Source organism: Oncorhynchus tshawytscha, unplaced genomic scaffold, assembly GCF_018296145.1.
Source record: "Oncorhynchus tshawytscha isolate Ot180627B unplaced genomic scaffold, Otsh_v2.0 Un_contig_430_pilon_pilon, whole genome shotgun sequence".
Classification (NCBI taxonomy): Eukaryota; Metazoa; Chordata; class Actinopteri; order Salmoniformes; family Salmonidae; genus Oncorhynchus; species Oncorhynchus tshawytscha.
The window spans coordinates 65,001-80,000 of NW_024609397.1; the positions used below are offsets into that span (position 1 = coordinate 65,001).

Genomic DNA, 15,000 nt, shown 5'->3' on the forward strand with positions numbered 1-15,000 from the left:
GTATAGACCATGTCGTGAACCATGGTCTCTCATTGAGAGAGGCAGGGTTGAGGGTGCAACCCAATCTGCAAAGATCCACAGTGGCTTCTGTAATGCGAATTTTCCATCATGCAAACAGGTGAGAGTTACATCCTTACAGTAAATGAAAACATTACAGGAATCTATTTTGTATTGCAATTATAGAATATTTACACAGATATATATTACAGTAAGTTTGACTGTAAAATATATTTTTACAACAGGACCCAAAGGCTGCCCCCAACAGGGGGAAGAGGAAAAATATTTTCAGATGCGCAGGAAAATGCTATTGTTGACATGGTTGTTGTCAACAATGCAATAAAACTGCGGGAGATTCAAGATAGAGTGCTGGCTGATAATGATATATTTGAAAATGTTAATTCTGTCAGCACAACAACTATTGCTCGAGTCCTAAAGAAACACCAAGTTACAATGAAACAGTTATACACTGTACCGTTCGAGAGAAACAGTGAACGGGTAAAAGAGCAAAGATACCAATATGTCCAGGTAAGACGTCTGAGGTTACGTACACAGCTATACAAAATATTTACAGTAAAAAAAACACTAGCATTTCTACAGTAAAATTGTGCACTTACTGTTTTTCAGAGAGTAATGGAGGTGGAAGCACTAGAAAGACCACATTAATTTGTATTTATCGATGAAACTGGATTTAACCTTGCCAAAACACGGCGCAGAGGAAGGAATGTTATAGGTCAAAGGGCCACTGTGGAGGTTCCAGGCCAAAGGGGGGGAAATATCACCATGTTTGCTGCAATGGCCAATGATGGTTTGCTTCTCAACATACCACTCATTGGCCCATACAACACAGAAAGGCTTATAGCTTTCCTAGAACAGCTCTATGCTCAGCTAGTGCCAGCAGAACAGGGGGAGCCAGTAAGAAACCTCCAAGTTTTTGTCATAGTTTGCGATAACGTTGCTTTTCACCACTCTGCAGCTGTCACAGATTGGTTTGCAGCACATCACAGATTTATGGTTTTGTACCTGCCTGCATTTTCACCCTTCCTCAACCCAATAGAGGAGTTTTTCTCTGCCTGGAGGTGGAAAGTGTTTGGTCACCACCCACATGACCAAATGTCTCTTTTGGAAGCCATGCGTGCCGGATGTGAGGACACGAGTCCAGAGGACTGCCAGGGATGGATAAGGCACTCCAGAAGGTTCTTCCCCAGGTGCATGGCAAGAGAAAACATTAGATGTGATGTTGAAGAAAACCTGTGGCCTGATGCTAGAGAGAGGCAGGATTAGCCCCTCAATTATTGTTCGAATTACAGTATGTACTTTTAGTTTCTACCTTTTTTTTCTCATTACTGTAATTACGTAAATTACTACAGACTATTGAAGCAAACTGCTAATTTTCATTTACCTTAAAGAATTGTTATGTTCTAAAAAAATTTATAAATCATGTGAAAGAATGTCACTCTTTTCTTTGAAGAAAATATTACTTTGTATGAAGTCACTGAAATTGTTCAAACTGTAAAGATGAAAAGTTTGTATTGTCTGTATTGGTGTTTGATGCTAGTGTTTTTACTCTCAGTGTGTTCTGAGTGACAGTGTGTGTTATCTCAGTGAGGGTTGTGCATAGTGTTTGGCTGCACTGAGCGTGTTTTGAGCCATGTGTTAAGAGTTGTGTTGCTTGGAATGAGTTTTGCAGGTGATGTGAACTGTTTAGCTCAGGTGACTGTTGGTAGTGCAGACTGTAGTTAGAATTTTGCACATGTGACTCCAGTTGTGCCCACTGTCGTTTAGCAATCGAAAAAACTGTAAACACATGAGACCCTTACATTGACCAGGTTTATTTCCAATACAATATTACACAACAAGTTGCAACATGTGAAAGAACTGAGAGCTAGAGAATATGTGTGTGTGTGTGATTGTGTGATTGTGTGTGTGTGTTTGTGTGATTGTGTGTGTGTGTGTGTGTTTGTGTGATTGTGTGTGTGTGTGTGTGTTTGTGTGATTGTGTGTGTGTGTGATTGTGTGTGTGTGTTTGTGTGATTGTGTGTGTGTGTGTGTGTGTGATTGTGTGTGTGTGTTTGTGTGATTGTGTGTGTGTGTGTGGGCAACATTGTGCATAAGAAGAATCCTGAATGTGTCGTTGGTATGTGCTGACTGACGACAGGAAAGAACATTTAGCAGGCAGGTGACTTTGTACATTTCTAACGTGAACCGACATAAATAAATTCAAATAATAACATAGAGATTTGGTGTAAGATATCAGTGGCTTGGTTATTGCTTATAGTCCCATGTACATGTACATCACAGTGCTTGGAGTTTTGACTTGTAAACCAAAGTGTTTGGCTTGAATCCAAGGGTTTGAACAACAGGTGCACTTTATAGTTAGGCTGGTCCCAGATCTGTTTGTGCTCTTGACAACTCCACTACCGTCACTGATATACCATTTGTAGCCTGGTCCCAGATCTGTTTGTGCTACTCCTTGAGTTGGAATCATGGCACAAACAGATCTAGGACCAGGCTAGCCAATTGGCATGACTATGAGTGAGGAGGATTTAGAGTGATGGCACAAACAGACTGGCAATCAGGCTACGTTGTATATAGTTACGTAAACAAGTGACTATGTGTTGTACAGTTTGGAGATGAAGTCCTTTTAGTAATGTAGCCTGAAACCCAGATCTGTTTTGTGCTAACATTCCACTCCGTGTACTCAGTGTCAAGTGCCAAACATGACATGACGAGGAGTGGAACATTAGCACAAACAGACTGGTACCCAGGCTATCAGTGATGATGTACAGTAGTCATAATTACATTACGTGGTGTATTTTAGGACAAGGAAGTTGAATTCCACTTGCAGGTATAGGGGGTAGGGCTTCAAGGGTGAAGAGGTCGCGATAGACTTAGATTCTTCCAAAGGAAAATTTGGAGGGTGACCTCTAGGGTCAGGGGTTAGGGGTTGGTGACTGGGGCTAGAGAGAGAGAGAGAGAGAGAGAGAGGGAGAGAGTGAGAGAGAGGGAGGGAGAGGGAGGAAGAGCGAGAGGGAGAGGGAGAGAGACACAGAGAGAGAAAGGGAGAGAGAGGGAGAGAGAGAGGGAGAGGGAGAGGGAGAGAGAGAGAAAGAGAGAGAGAGAGAGAGAGAGAGAGAGAGGGGGGAGAGGGAGAGGGAGAGAGAGAGGGAGAGGGAGAGAGAGGGAGAGAGAGAATGAGAGGGAGAGAGAGAGAGAGAGAGAGAGAGAGAGAGAGAGAGGGAGAGAGAGAGAGAGTTAGGGGTTGATGACTCGGGCTAGAGTTGCGGTAAATCTTGGAGTTGTGTAACAAGCGTCACAGTATAGCTTCCTCCCATGTCCCTGGGCTCCAACCAACCAGGGATCCTCTGCCTCGTAAATACACATGACCCCCCTCTTGACCCCCAGCGTCGTAGCGTCACACCGTAGAAAAGGTAGTGATTCCAACTCCGTTGCATATGGTTTGGAGGTCTTGGGGATGGGGGCTGTGCGGTACTTAGCAGGTGTTGAGAGCAGTGGTCGGGGACTTGGTCAGGATCTTCAATGTCTGGCACTAAGGTACATCTGAATAGATGAGGATGGTAGGATGTAGGGGTTAGGGTGTAGGATGTAGGGTGTAGGAGTTAGGATGGTAGGGGATAGGATGTATGGTGCAGTGGTTAGGATGTAGTGGTTAGGATATAGGGGTTAGGATGCAGGGTGTAGGTGTTAGGGCTTAGGATGTAGGGGTTAGGATGTAGGGTGTAGGGGTTAGGATGTAGTGTGTAGAATGTAGGGGTTAGGATGTAAGGTGTAGGGGTTAGGATGTAGGATGTAGGGGTTAGGATATAGGGGTTAGGATGTAGGGTGTAGGTGTTAGGGCGTAGCGTGTAGGGGTTAGGATGTAGGGTGTAGAATGTAGGGGTTAGAATGTAGGGTGTAGGGGTTAGGATGTAGGGTATAGTGGTTAGGATGTAAGGTGTAGTGGTTAGGATGTAGGGGTTAGGATGTAGGGTGTAGGGGTTAGGATGTACGGTGTAGGGGTTAGGATGTAGGGTGTAGGGGTTAGGATGTAGGGTGTAGGGGTTAGGATGTAGGGGTTAGGATGTAGGGGTTAGGGCAGGGTTTACTGATCCTGGTCCTGGCCCCAGCACCAACCATTATTTTGATTTAAAAAGTACTTTACACTACTGGCACCAACACACTGCAAACCTGGTGCTGGGGGGTCCACAATGTGCACCCTTCTGGGTCCATAGGACCAGGATTGGGAAACACTGGGTTAGGGAGTAGAGCCCTCAAATAAAAATCTGAAAACAAGCAGTACTCCGGACCTCGTTGGGTAAGATTTGAATACCCCTGAAGTAGGCAGGGTGTAGGGCTTAGGGTGTAGAGCAGGGCTGTTCAATTCCAGTCAGTTGCACTCACCTGGTGTCCCAGGACTGGACTAGTCTCTTATTAGAAGGAGAGGATGAAAACCAGAAGTGTTTGGGCCCACCAGGACCAGGACCGACATAGAACAGCCCTGGTGTAGGGGTTAGGGTCTACTGATTATGTGTTGTAGGGTGTAGGGGTAGGGTCTATGTGTTGTAGGGTGTAGGTGGTAGGGTGTAGGGGTTAGGGTCTACTGATTATGTGTTGTAGGGTGTAGGTGGTAGGGTGTAGGGGTTAGGGTCTACTGATTATGTGTTGTAGGGTGTAGGTGGTAGGGTGTAGGGGTTAGGGTCTACTGATTATGTGTTGTAGGGTGTAGGTGGTAGGGTGTAGGGGTTAGGGTCTACTGATTATGCCTATAGGGGTTAGGGTCTACTGATAGGGTCTATGTGTTGAAGGGGGGAGTGGTCAGGTACAAAGTGATGGCTGGAGTGAAGATGAGGATGGTACCCAGTATGGAGACAGTGAGGAACACCCACAATAAGATCCTGTCCAACACCTGAGCCACAAACTTCCAGTCCTGCACCACCTGGAGGGAGAGAGAGGGAAAGAGAGAGAGAGAGTGAGAGGGGGGAGAGAGTGTGAGAGAGAGTGTGAGAGAGAGTGTGAGAGGGAGGGAGGGAGGGAGGGAGGGAGGGAGGGAGGGAGGGAGGGAGGGAGGGAGGGAGGGAGGGAGGGAGGGAGGGGAAAAAGAGAATGATCTCAACAATAAGACACTTTTTTCCCCATCTGAAAACTAAAAGATATAGAGACAGACAGTTACACAGACACACCCCTACCTCTCTGATAAAGTGTTCCTTCTTGATGTGACGGCTGATGTACCGTACTGAGTTGGTGGCTTTCTCCAGCATGGCCAACCAGGCATGGTTCTCATCCTCCTTCCCCCCGACAGGGCCTCTCTGCTGGGCTTGGCCCTGGCCCGACGCCCCCCTCCTCCCTGGACCTCCGCGGGGCTTCAGCTCTGGGCTACGCAGCTCAATGTCTGGGTAGTGGTACCTAGCAATTACACCAGTTACAACTAATCACGACAATCACAACATTGATTATTCAGGAATAAAGTACGTAGTCACTTCTCTTTCTCTCTTTCCATTAAATGAAAGAAAATCATAAAATATACATCAACAATATCTAATTATTATTCTTTATTTATTCACATCAGGGTTGAACTACAGTTGTTATATTCCCTCAATATATTTTCATTTTATCTTCTAAAATCTGATTTTATTAATTTGTTATTGAATTGAATCATAAAAGATCAACCCAATCAATTATTGGTAATAAACTGGAAAAAAGAGAAGTTGTGTTTGTGTGTGTACCTGTCAGTGTGTCCCCTCATGCAAAGCAGTCTGGGTAGCCTCTGGAGGAAGAGGTTTTTTACCCAGGGGGCCATGGGGTGGTAGGTGGCTGAGGAGCGGTGGTGGACGTTGATGACAAACACCGTGACGATGATGGAGAAGGTGACGAAGATCATGATGAAGAGGAGGTACTCTCCAATCAGAGGGATCACCTTGGTGATGAATACATAAATAACATGTTCATGATATCACATCTCTAAAGAACAACAACACCTGATTCCCACTACAGGGCCAAGCTGAACCGCACTGGACTGCCTTTCTCTTGGCACATGGTCATTTCCAGTACGGTACCAACAACAATGGCCGACCCTGTAGTACAGCTCGGCTTGGCAAAGTAGTTTAAAAAGGCTCAAGAGTGTTCCACAGACAGACAGTCCCCAGCGACCTCCACTGACCTTGGAGGAGGACGGTATAATCTCTTCTATGACGAGGAGGAACACGGTGAGAGACACCAGGACCGACGTGGACAGAGACAGCTTCTCTCCTTCGTCAGACGGGAGGTAGAACACCAACACGGTCAGGAAGGACAGACCGAGACAGGGGATGATGAGGAAGAGTGTGTAGAACAAAGGAAGCCTCTTGAGGATGAAGGAGTAGGTAACGAAGGGGTACCAGTAGATACCGTCCCGTCGGCTGCCCTTGGCGCCGGTGGCGTTGAGGATCTCCCATTCACCTGTAAGGGAATTGGATCAGTGATTGCATGTTATCTTAAATGTTGTTGGATAGTTGGGACGGCAGGGTAGCCTAGTGGTTAGATTGTTGGACTAGTAACCGAAAGGTTGCAAGTTCAAATCCCTGAGCTGACAACATTCCCCCAAACTATTTTCAGCATATTAAATGATTGCGGCACTCTAGTGGTTAGAGTGTTGGACTACTAGTTAACTGAACAAGCAGTTAACCCACTGTTCCTAGACCAGTTAACCCACTGTTCCTAGACCAGTTAACCCACTGTTCCTAGACCAGTTAACCCACTGATCCTAGACCAGTTAACCCACTGTTCCTAGACCAGTTAACCCACTGTTCCTTGACCAGTTAACCCACTGTTCCTTGACCAGTTAACCCACTGTTCCTAGACCAGTTAACCCACTGTTCCTAGACCAGTTAACCCACTGTTCCTTGACCAGTTAACCCACTGTTCCTTGACCAGTTAACCCACTGTTCCTAGACCAGTTAACCCACTGTTCCTAGACCAGTTAACCCTCTGTTCCTAGACCAGTTAACCTACTGTTCCTAGGCCGTCATTGAAAATAAGAATTAGTTCTTAACTGACAGTTAAATAAAGGTACATTTTTTAAAACAAAAAATAGAGAGACAGGACATTGTCATACTGATTAACGTCTTCATCAACTGTGGTGGGAAGAGACTGACAAACCGGGTTAGTTACCTGCTGTTTCTGGTAGAAATGGTGTCTTTAACCAACATGTATTAACTGGTAATGAAACAGCCTTACGTTTCCCTCTATACACTGTATACCCGTGAGATATTACTGTAGTTAGAACAAGTATCTTGTTGCTTGACTTCTGAAGCTTTTGGAGTAGCAAGACGTTTTACTTCAAGAGTATTTTAATCCTACACACCGTTGTCGAAGAAGTCCTTACGGTCGACGTAGTGGTCCACAAGGACCAGGTCCACCATGTTGCCGTCGTAGGTCCACGAGCCAAACTTCATGGAGCAGTTCTGTCTGTGGTGGGGAGGGGAAAACATTCTGTCTGTGGTGACTGCAGTTCTGTCTGTATTGGGGAGGGGAAAACATTCTGTCTGTGTTGGGGAGGGGAAAACATTCTGTCTGTGGTGACTGCAGTTCTGTCTGTGTTGGGGAGGGGAAACATTCTGTCTGTGGTGACTGCAGTTCTGTCTGTGTTGGGGAGGGGAAAACATTCTGTCTGTGGTGACTGCAGTTCTGTCTGTATTGGGGAGGGGAAAACATTCTGTCTGTGTTGGGGAGGGGAAAACATTATGTCTGTGGTGACTGCAGTTCTGTCTGTGTTGGGGAGGGGAAACATTCTGTCTGTGTTGGGGAGGGGAACACATTCTGTCTGTGGTGACTGCAGTTCTGTCTGTATTAGGGAGGGGAAAACATTCTGTCTGTATTGAGGAGGGGAAAACATTCTGTCTGTGGTGACTGCAGTTCTGTCTGTGGTGGGGAGGGGAAAACATGCTGTCTGTGTTGGGGAGGGGAAAACATTCTGTCTGTGGTGGGGAGGGGAAAACATTCTGTCTGTGGTGACTGCAGTTCTGCCTGTATTGGGGAGGGGAAAACATTCTGTCTGTGGTGACTGCTGTTCTGTCTGTGTTGGGGAGGGGAAAACATTCTGTCTGTGGTGACTGCAGTTCTGTCTGTGGTGGGGAGGGGAAAACATGCTGTCTGTGTTGGGGAGGGGAAAACATTCTGTCTGTGGTGGGGAGGGGAAAACATTCTGTCTGTGGTGACTGCAGTTCTGTCTGTATTGGGGAGGGGAAAACATTCTGTTTGTGGTGGGGAGGGGAAAACATTCTGTCTGTGTTGGGGAGGGGATAACATTCTGTCTGTGGTGACTGCAGTTCTGTCTGTGGTGGGGAGGGGAAAACATTCTGTCTGTGGTGACTGCAGTTCTGTCTGTGTTGGGGAGGGGAAAACATTCTGTCTGTGGTGACTGCAGTTCTGTCTGTGTTGGGGAGGGGAAAACATTCTGTCTGTGGTGACTGCAGTTCTGTCTGTATTGGGGAGGGGAAAACATTCTGTCTGTGGTGACTGCAGTTCTGTCTGTGTTGGGGAGGGGAAAACACTGTCTGTGGTGACTGCAGTTCTGTCTGTGTTGGGGAGGGGAAAACATTCTGTCTGTAGGGAAATCATTCTGTCTGTGGTGGGGAGGGGAAAACATTCTGTCTGTGGTGGGGAGGGGAAAACATTCTGTCTGTGGTGGGGAGGGGAACACATTCTGTCTGTGGTGGGGAGGGGAACACATTCTGTCTGTGGTGGGGAGGGGAACACATTCTGTCTGTGGTGGGGAGGGGAACACATTCTGTCTGTGGTGGGGAGGGGAACACATTCTGTCTGTGGTGGGGAGGGGAACACATTCTGTCTGTGGTGGGGAGGGGAACACATTCTGTCTGTGGTGGGGAGGGGAAAACATTCTGTCTGTGGTGGGGAGGGGAAAACATTCTGTCTGTGGTGGGGAGGGGAAAACATTCTGTCTGTGGTGGGGAGGGAAAAACATTCTGTCTGTGGTGGGGAGGGGAAAACATTCTGTCTGTGGTGGGGAGGGGAAAACATTCTGTCTGTGGTGACTGCAGTTCTGTCTGTGTTGTTAAATTGACTTTATATTAAAGTATTTATATTGTAAAGTAACAAAGAAGTTATATATCTTTTTTTAAATGTTGTTTAACAAAAAAATATACACCAGTCACATCTCAATCAACCAACCAATCAGCCAACCAATCAACCAGTCAATCAACCAACCAATCAGCCAACCAATCAACCAGTCAATCAACCAACCAATCAGCCAACCAATCAACCAGTCAATCAACCAACCAATCAGCCAACCAATCAACCAGTCAATCAACCAACCAATCAGCCAACCAATCAACCAGTCAATCAACCAATCAGCCAACCAATCAACCAATCAATCAACCAACCAATCAACCAACCAATAAACCAATCAACCAATCAACAAATCAACCAATCAACAAATCAACCAATCAATCAACCAATCAACCAGCCAACCAAAGGGAAGGGGAGAGTGAGTGATAAAGGAGAAGAAGTGACACAACAAATCTTATAAATGATAGTGATAAAGTGATATGGTAAAACAGAGATAATCATGGATAAAGTGATATAGTAAAACAGAGATAATCATGGATGTCACCTTCTTCCCGTCCGACAGGTAGGACTGATGGATTGTTTGGTTGATTAGTGTGTGTGTGTGTGTGTGTCTGTGTGTATCTGCTTCCATGTTAGTGTTTATGTGTGCGTGAGCTTGTGAGTGTTCATGCGTGTATGTTGTGTGCGTGTGAGCGTTCGTGTGTGTGTGTGTGTGTCCAGCGGTCAGTCCCACCTGTCGAAGGGAAAGAAGGTGACGTCCATGGTGCATGAAGATTTGTAGCTGGCCGGAGGGGTCCACCTGATTGTCCCGTCTGACCTTACGATGGCTTTGGTCATCAAAGAGCCCTCAAAACGCCCGTCAGCACTGGGGGGAGTGAGTGAGTGAGTAAGGGGGACAGGGAGGGAGGGTTTAGGATAGGGATGGGAGGGATGGGAGGGAGGAACGAAGGAAGGGAGGGAAGGAGTTGTGTTAGACACATTTTAAAGCACACAACAAAAGACGATGAGGCTATTGAAAAGGACCAGCAGAACCTTTCAGGATGCTGCGTGGTAGCGCTGGTTTTCCTAAAACGATACTAGATTATAATAGACCTCTGTGCTAACCCTCCTAACATGAATGCTTATAATAGACCTCCATGCTAACCCTGCTAACATGAATGATTATAATAGACCTCCATGCTAACCCTGCTAACATGAATGATTATAATAGACCTCCATGCTAATCCTGCTAACATGAATAATTATAATAGACCTCCATGCTAATCCTGCTAACATGAATGATTATAATAGACCTCCATGCTAACCCTGCTAACATGAATGATTATAATAGACCTCCATGCTAACCCTGCTAACATAAATTATTATAATAGACCTCCATGCTAATCCGGCTAACATTAATGATTATAATAGACCTCCATGCTAACCCTGCTAACATTAATGATTATAATAGACCTCCATGCTAACCCTGCTAACATTAATGATTATAATAGACCTCCATGCTAACCCTGCTAACATTAATGATTATAATAGACCTCCATGCTAATCCGGCTAACATTAATGATTATAATAGACCTCCATGCTAACCCTGCTAACATTAATGATTATAATAGACCTCCATGCTAACCCTGCTAACATTAATGATTATAATAGACCTCCATGCTAACCCTGCTAACATTAATGATTATAATAGACCTCCATGCTAACCCTGCTAACATAAATTATTATAATAGACCTCCATGCTAATCCGGCTAACATTAATGATTATAATAGACCTCCATGCTAACCCTGCTAACATTAATGATTATAATAGACCTCCATGCTAACCCTGCTAACATAAATTATTATAATAGACCTCCATGCTAATCCTGTTAACATAAATTATTGTAATAGACCTCCATGCTAATCCTGCTAACATTAATGATTATAATAGACCTCCATGCTAATCCGGCTAACATGAATGATTATAATAGACCTCCATGCTAATCCGGCTAACATGAATGATTATAATAGACCTCCATGCTAACCCTGCTAACATAAATTATTATAATAGACCTCCATGCTAATCCGGCTAAGATTAATGAAGTGAATAGGAAGAAAAGTCATCAGAAGTACTATGTTATACACTATGTTATCATTTAGAGTGAAGAGTTGTCTTACAAGTAAAGCAGGTTCTAAGAAAGCATTCATTGATTTTTCAGGTACAATAAAGTATCAAAGAAAGTCTGAAAACACAGAGCTGAGCCCATAGGAAGCAGGAAGTAGTGTGGACTCACTTCTCATAGAGGACGATGTCTGGCAGCCATATTGTTTCAGAGGGAACTCTGATAGAGGTGATTCCTCCATACTCATCAGGGTTCCACTGGAGCTTCACATCTACCCACTCCTACAGAACATAGAACATTACATTATAACAGAACAATACACCATAACATTATAAAATAACTAAATAACATAACATTATAACATAACAATGTCCCATTACATTACAACGTAACATTATAAAATAACATTACATTATAACATAACAATATAACATAACATTATAAAATTACATTATAACATAACTAAATAACTTTTTTTTAAACCTTTATTTAACTAGGCAAGTCAGTTAAGAACAAATTCATATTTTCAATGAGGGCCCAGGAACAGTGGGTTAACTGCCTGTTCAGTGGCAGAACGACAGGTTTGTACCTTGTCAGCTCGGGGATTTGAACTTTTTGGTCACTAGTCCAACGCACTAACCACTAGGCTACCCTGCCGTATACCATTACATTATAACATAACATTATAAAAGTACATTATAAAAATATAACATAACATCATAACATAACAATATACCATTACATTATAAAAATATAAAATAACATTATAACATAACAATATACAATTACATTATAACATAACATTATAAAATAACATTATAAAAATATAAAATAACATCATAACATAACAATATACCATTACATTATAACATAACAATATACAATTACATTATAAAAATATAAAATAACATTATAACATAACAATATACAATTACATTATAACATAACAATATACAATGACATTATAACATAACATTACATAATAACATAACATTATAAAATAACATAACAATATACAATTACATTATAACATAACATTATAAAATAACATTATAAAAATATAAAATAACATCATAACATAACAATATACCATTACATTATAACATAACAATATACCATTACATTATAACATAACAATATAACATAACATTATTTAACAATATACAAGTCATTTAAAACATTACAAAATAACTTATTTAAAATAACATCATAACATAACAATATACCATTACATTATAACATAACAATATACAACATTATAACATAACAATATAACATACATTTTATACCATTACATTATAACATAACAATATACCATTACATTATAACATAACAATATACAATGACATTATAACATAACAATATACCATTACATTATAACATAACAATATACAATTACATTATAAAAATATAAAATAACATTATAACATAACAATATACAATGACATTATAACATAACATTACATAATAACATAACATTATAAAATAACATAACAATATACCATTACATAATAACATAACATTATAGCATAACAATATACCATTACAACATAACATTATAAAATAACATTATACCATTACATTATAACATAACAATATAACATAACACTATTTAACCTCGGCAAGTCAGTTAAAACACATTCTTATTTACAATGACGGCCTTATATAACATTAAAACATACTTTTACAACATTATAACATAACATTATAACATACTTTTATAACATGACAATATAACGTAACAAAATAGCATACGTTTATAACATAACACTATAACATGACAATATAACATACTTTTACAACATAACATTACAGCATAACATTACAACATAACATTATAACATTACACTATAACATGACAATATAACATGACAATATAACATACTTTTACAACATAACATTACAACATAACATTACAACATAACATTATAACATTACACTATAACATGACAATATAACATACTTTTACAACATAACATTACAACATAACATTACAACATAACATTATAACATTACACTATAACATGACAATATAACATGACAATATAACATACTTTTACAACATAATATTATAACATAACATTACAACATAACATTACAACATAACATTACAACATAACATTACAACATAACATTACAACATAACATTACAACATAATATTATAACATAACATTACAACATAACATTACAACATAATATTATAACATAACATTACAACATAACATTATAACATAATATTATAACAACATTATAAGACATTGTTGAAGCATTAATATTACAACATTAACATCAGAGGCCTTTTGTGTTCAAACTACAGTAGAGATGCTGCTGTTGGTAATTACCTGTCATAGCCAGACATTAGTAGTCATCAGCTGATTGGTCCTTACCTGCCATAGCCAGACATTAGTAGTCATCAGCTGATTGGTCCTTACCTGCCATAGCCAGACATTAGTAGTCATCAGCTGATTGGTCCTTACCTGTCAAAGCCAGACATTATAGTCATAGCTGATTATCCTTACCTTCATAAGCCAGACATTAGTAGTCATCATCTGATTGGCCTTTTGTGTTCAAAGCCAGAGAGATGTAGTCATCAGCTGATTGGTCCTTACCTGTCATAGCCAGACATTAGTAGTCATCAGCTGATTGGTCCTTACCTGTCATAGCCAGACATTAGTAGTCATCAGCTGATTGGTCCTTACCTGTCATAGCCAGACATTAGTAGTCATCAGCTGATTGGTCCTTACCTGTCAAAGCCAGACATTAGTAGTCATCAGCTGATTGGTCCTTACCTGCCATAGCCAGACATTAGTAGTCATCAGCTGATTGGTCCTTACCTGCCATAGCCAGACATTAGTAGTCATCAGCTGATTGGTCCTTACCTGTCATAGCCAGACATTAGTAGTCATCAGCTGATTGGTCCTTACCTGCCATAGCCAGACATTAGTAGTCATCAGCTGATTGGTCCTTACCTGCCATAGCCCGACATTAGTAGTCATCAGCTGATTGGTCCTTACCTGCCATAGCCAGACATTAGTAGTCATCAGCTGATTGGTCCTTACCTGCCATAGCCAGACATTAGTAGTCATCAGCTGATTCTTCTCATCCTGTCAGAACAAGAAGAGAAGAGAAGGAATATGCATTATGAACAATGTCTGCATGACTAAAAGTAAAGTTTTTGATGAAAGACAGAATGCATGATTAGAAGTTGAAGAAGTTTGGAAGGATGTCAGTCAAATTAGACTGGAGTGAAAATCCATGGCACAGATGTCATGGTTTCTCTGTGTCCCAGAAAGGCAGTGGGGCAGAATGAATGTCTGTCTACCTGACTGAATCAATGGTCAAAGGTGGGTTTTTAGGCAGATTGGTGCATTTTGGTTAAATGTCCACAAGGTGGCAGTATGTAGTCATTACAGGAATGTGAGAGAGGAGTGTGTGACTGCCTCACAAGGACTAGGAACAAATGTGGTTCACACAGTTGTGTGTTTGTGATGTTAGAGTTAGAGAGAGGGACAGAGAACAATTTAGAGAGAGAGAGTGGTTGCGCGTGCTTGTGTGTGTGTGTGTGTGTGTGTGTGTGTGTGTTTGTGTTTGTGTGTGCGTGCTCATTTGTGTGTGTGTCTGTGGAGGTCAGTGTAAATAATCGATGCTATCTAGCTCCTCTCGGCCCAATGGTCCCATTAGAGACAGAGAGAAGAGAGCAAGAGGGTGAGAGAGAGGACACTTTAAAACCTCCTCTACCTCCTCACTCTCCTTCTCTCCCCCCTTTCCTCACTCCTTCCTCTCAGAGTAACCATATTTTCTCCTGTCCTTTACTCCTCCCTCCTTTTAGGATGACCC

General features: G+C 41.8%; 1 protein-coding gene across 4 annotated transcripts in view; it reads right to left on the reverse strand.

The window, feature by feature from the left end:
* Positions 1–3,145: 3,145 nt before the first annotated feature.
* The window catches only part of LOC112241647 (neuronal acetylcholine receptor subunit non-alpha-3), a 28,740-nt gene continuing 16,885 nt past the window's right edge, over positions 3,146–15,000 (reverse strand). For 2 of the 4 annotated variants that reach the window (XM_042315134.1, XM_042315131.1), the window contains 8 exons: positions 14,223–14,267; positions 11,334–11,443; positions 9,794–9,925; positions 7,337–7,440; positions 6,155–6,432; positions 5,721–5,911; positions 5,184–5,400; positions 3,146–4,933 (listed from right to left, as the gene is read on the reverse strand). In XM_042315134.1, coding sequence (XP_042171068.1) covers positions 4,790–4,933; positions 5,184–5,400; positions 5,721–5,911; positions 6,155–6,432; positions 7,337–7,440; positions 9,794–9,925; positions 11,334–11,443; positions 14,223–14,267 — 1,221 coding nt within the window. In that variant the 3' untranslated portion in view covers positions 3,146–4,789. Of the gene's footprint in view, positions 4,934–5,183; positions 5,401–5,720; positions 5,912–6,154; positions 6,433–7,336; positions 7,441–9,793; positions 9,926–11,333; positions 11,444–13,550; positions 13,602–14,222; positions 14,268–15,000 lie in introns of those variants that run through there. The other 2 variants (XM_042315132.1, XM_042315135.1) reach the window with 2 other exon arrangements.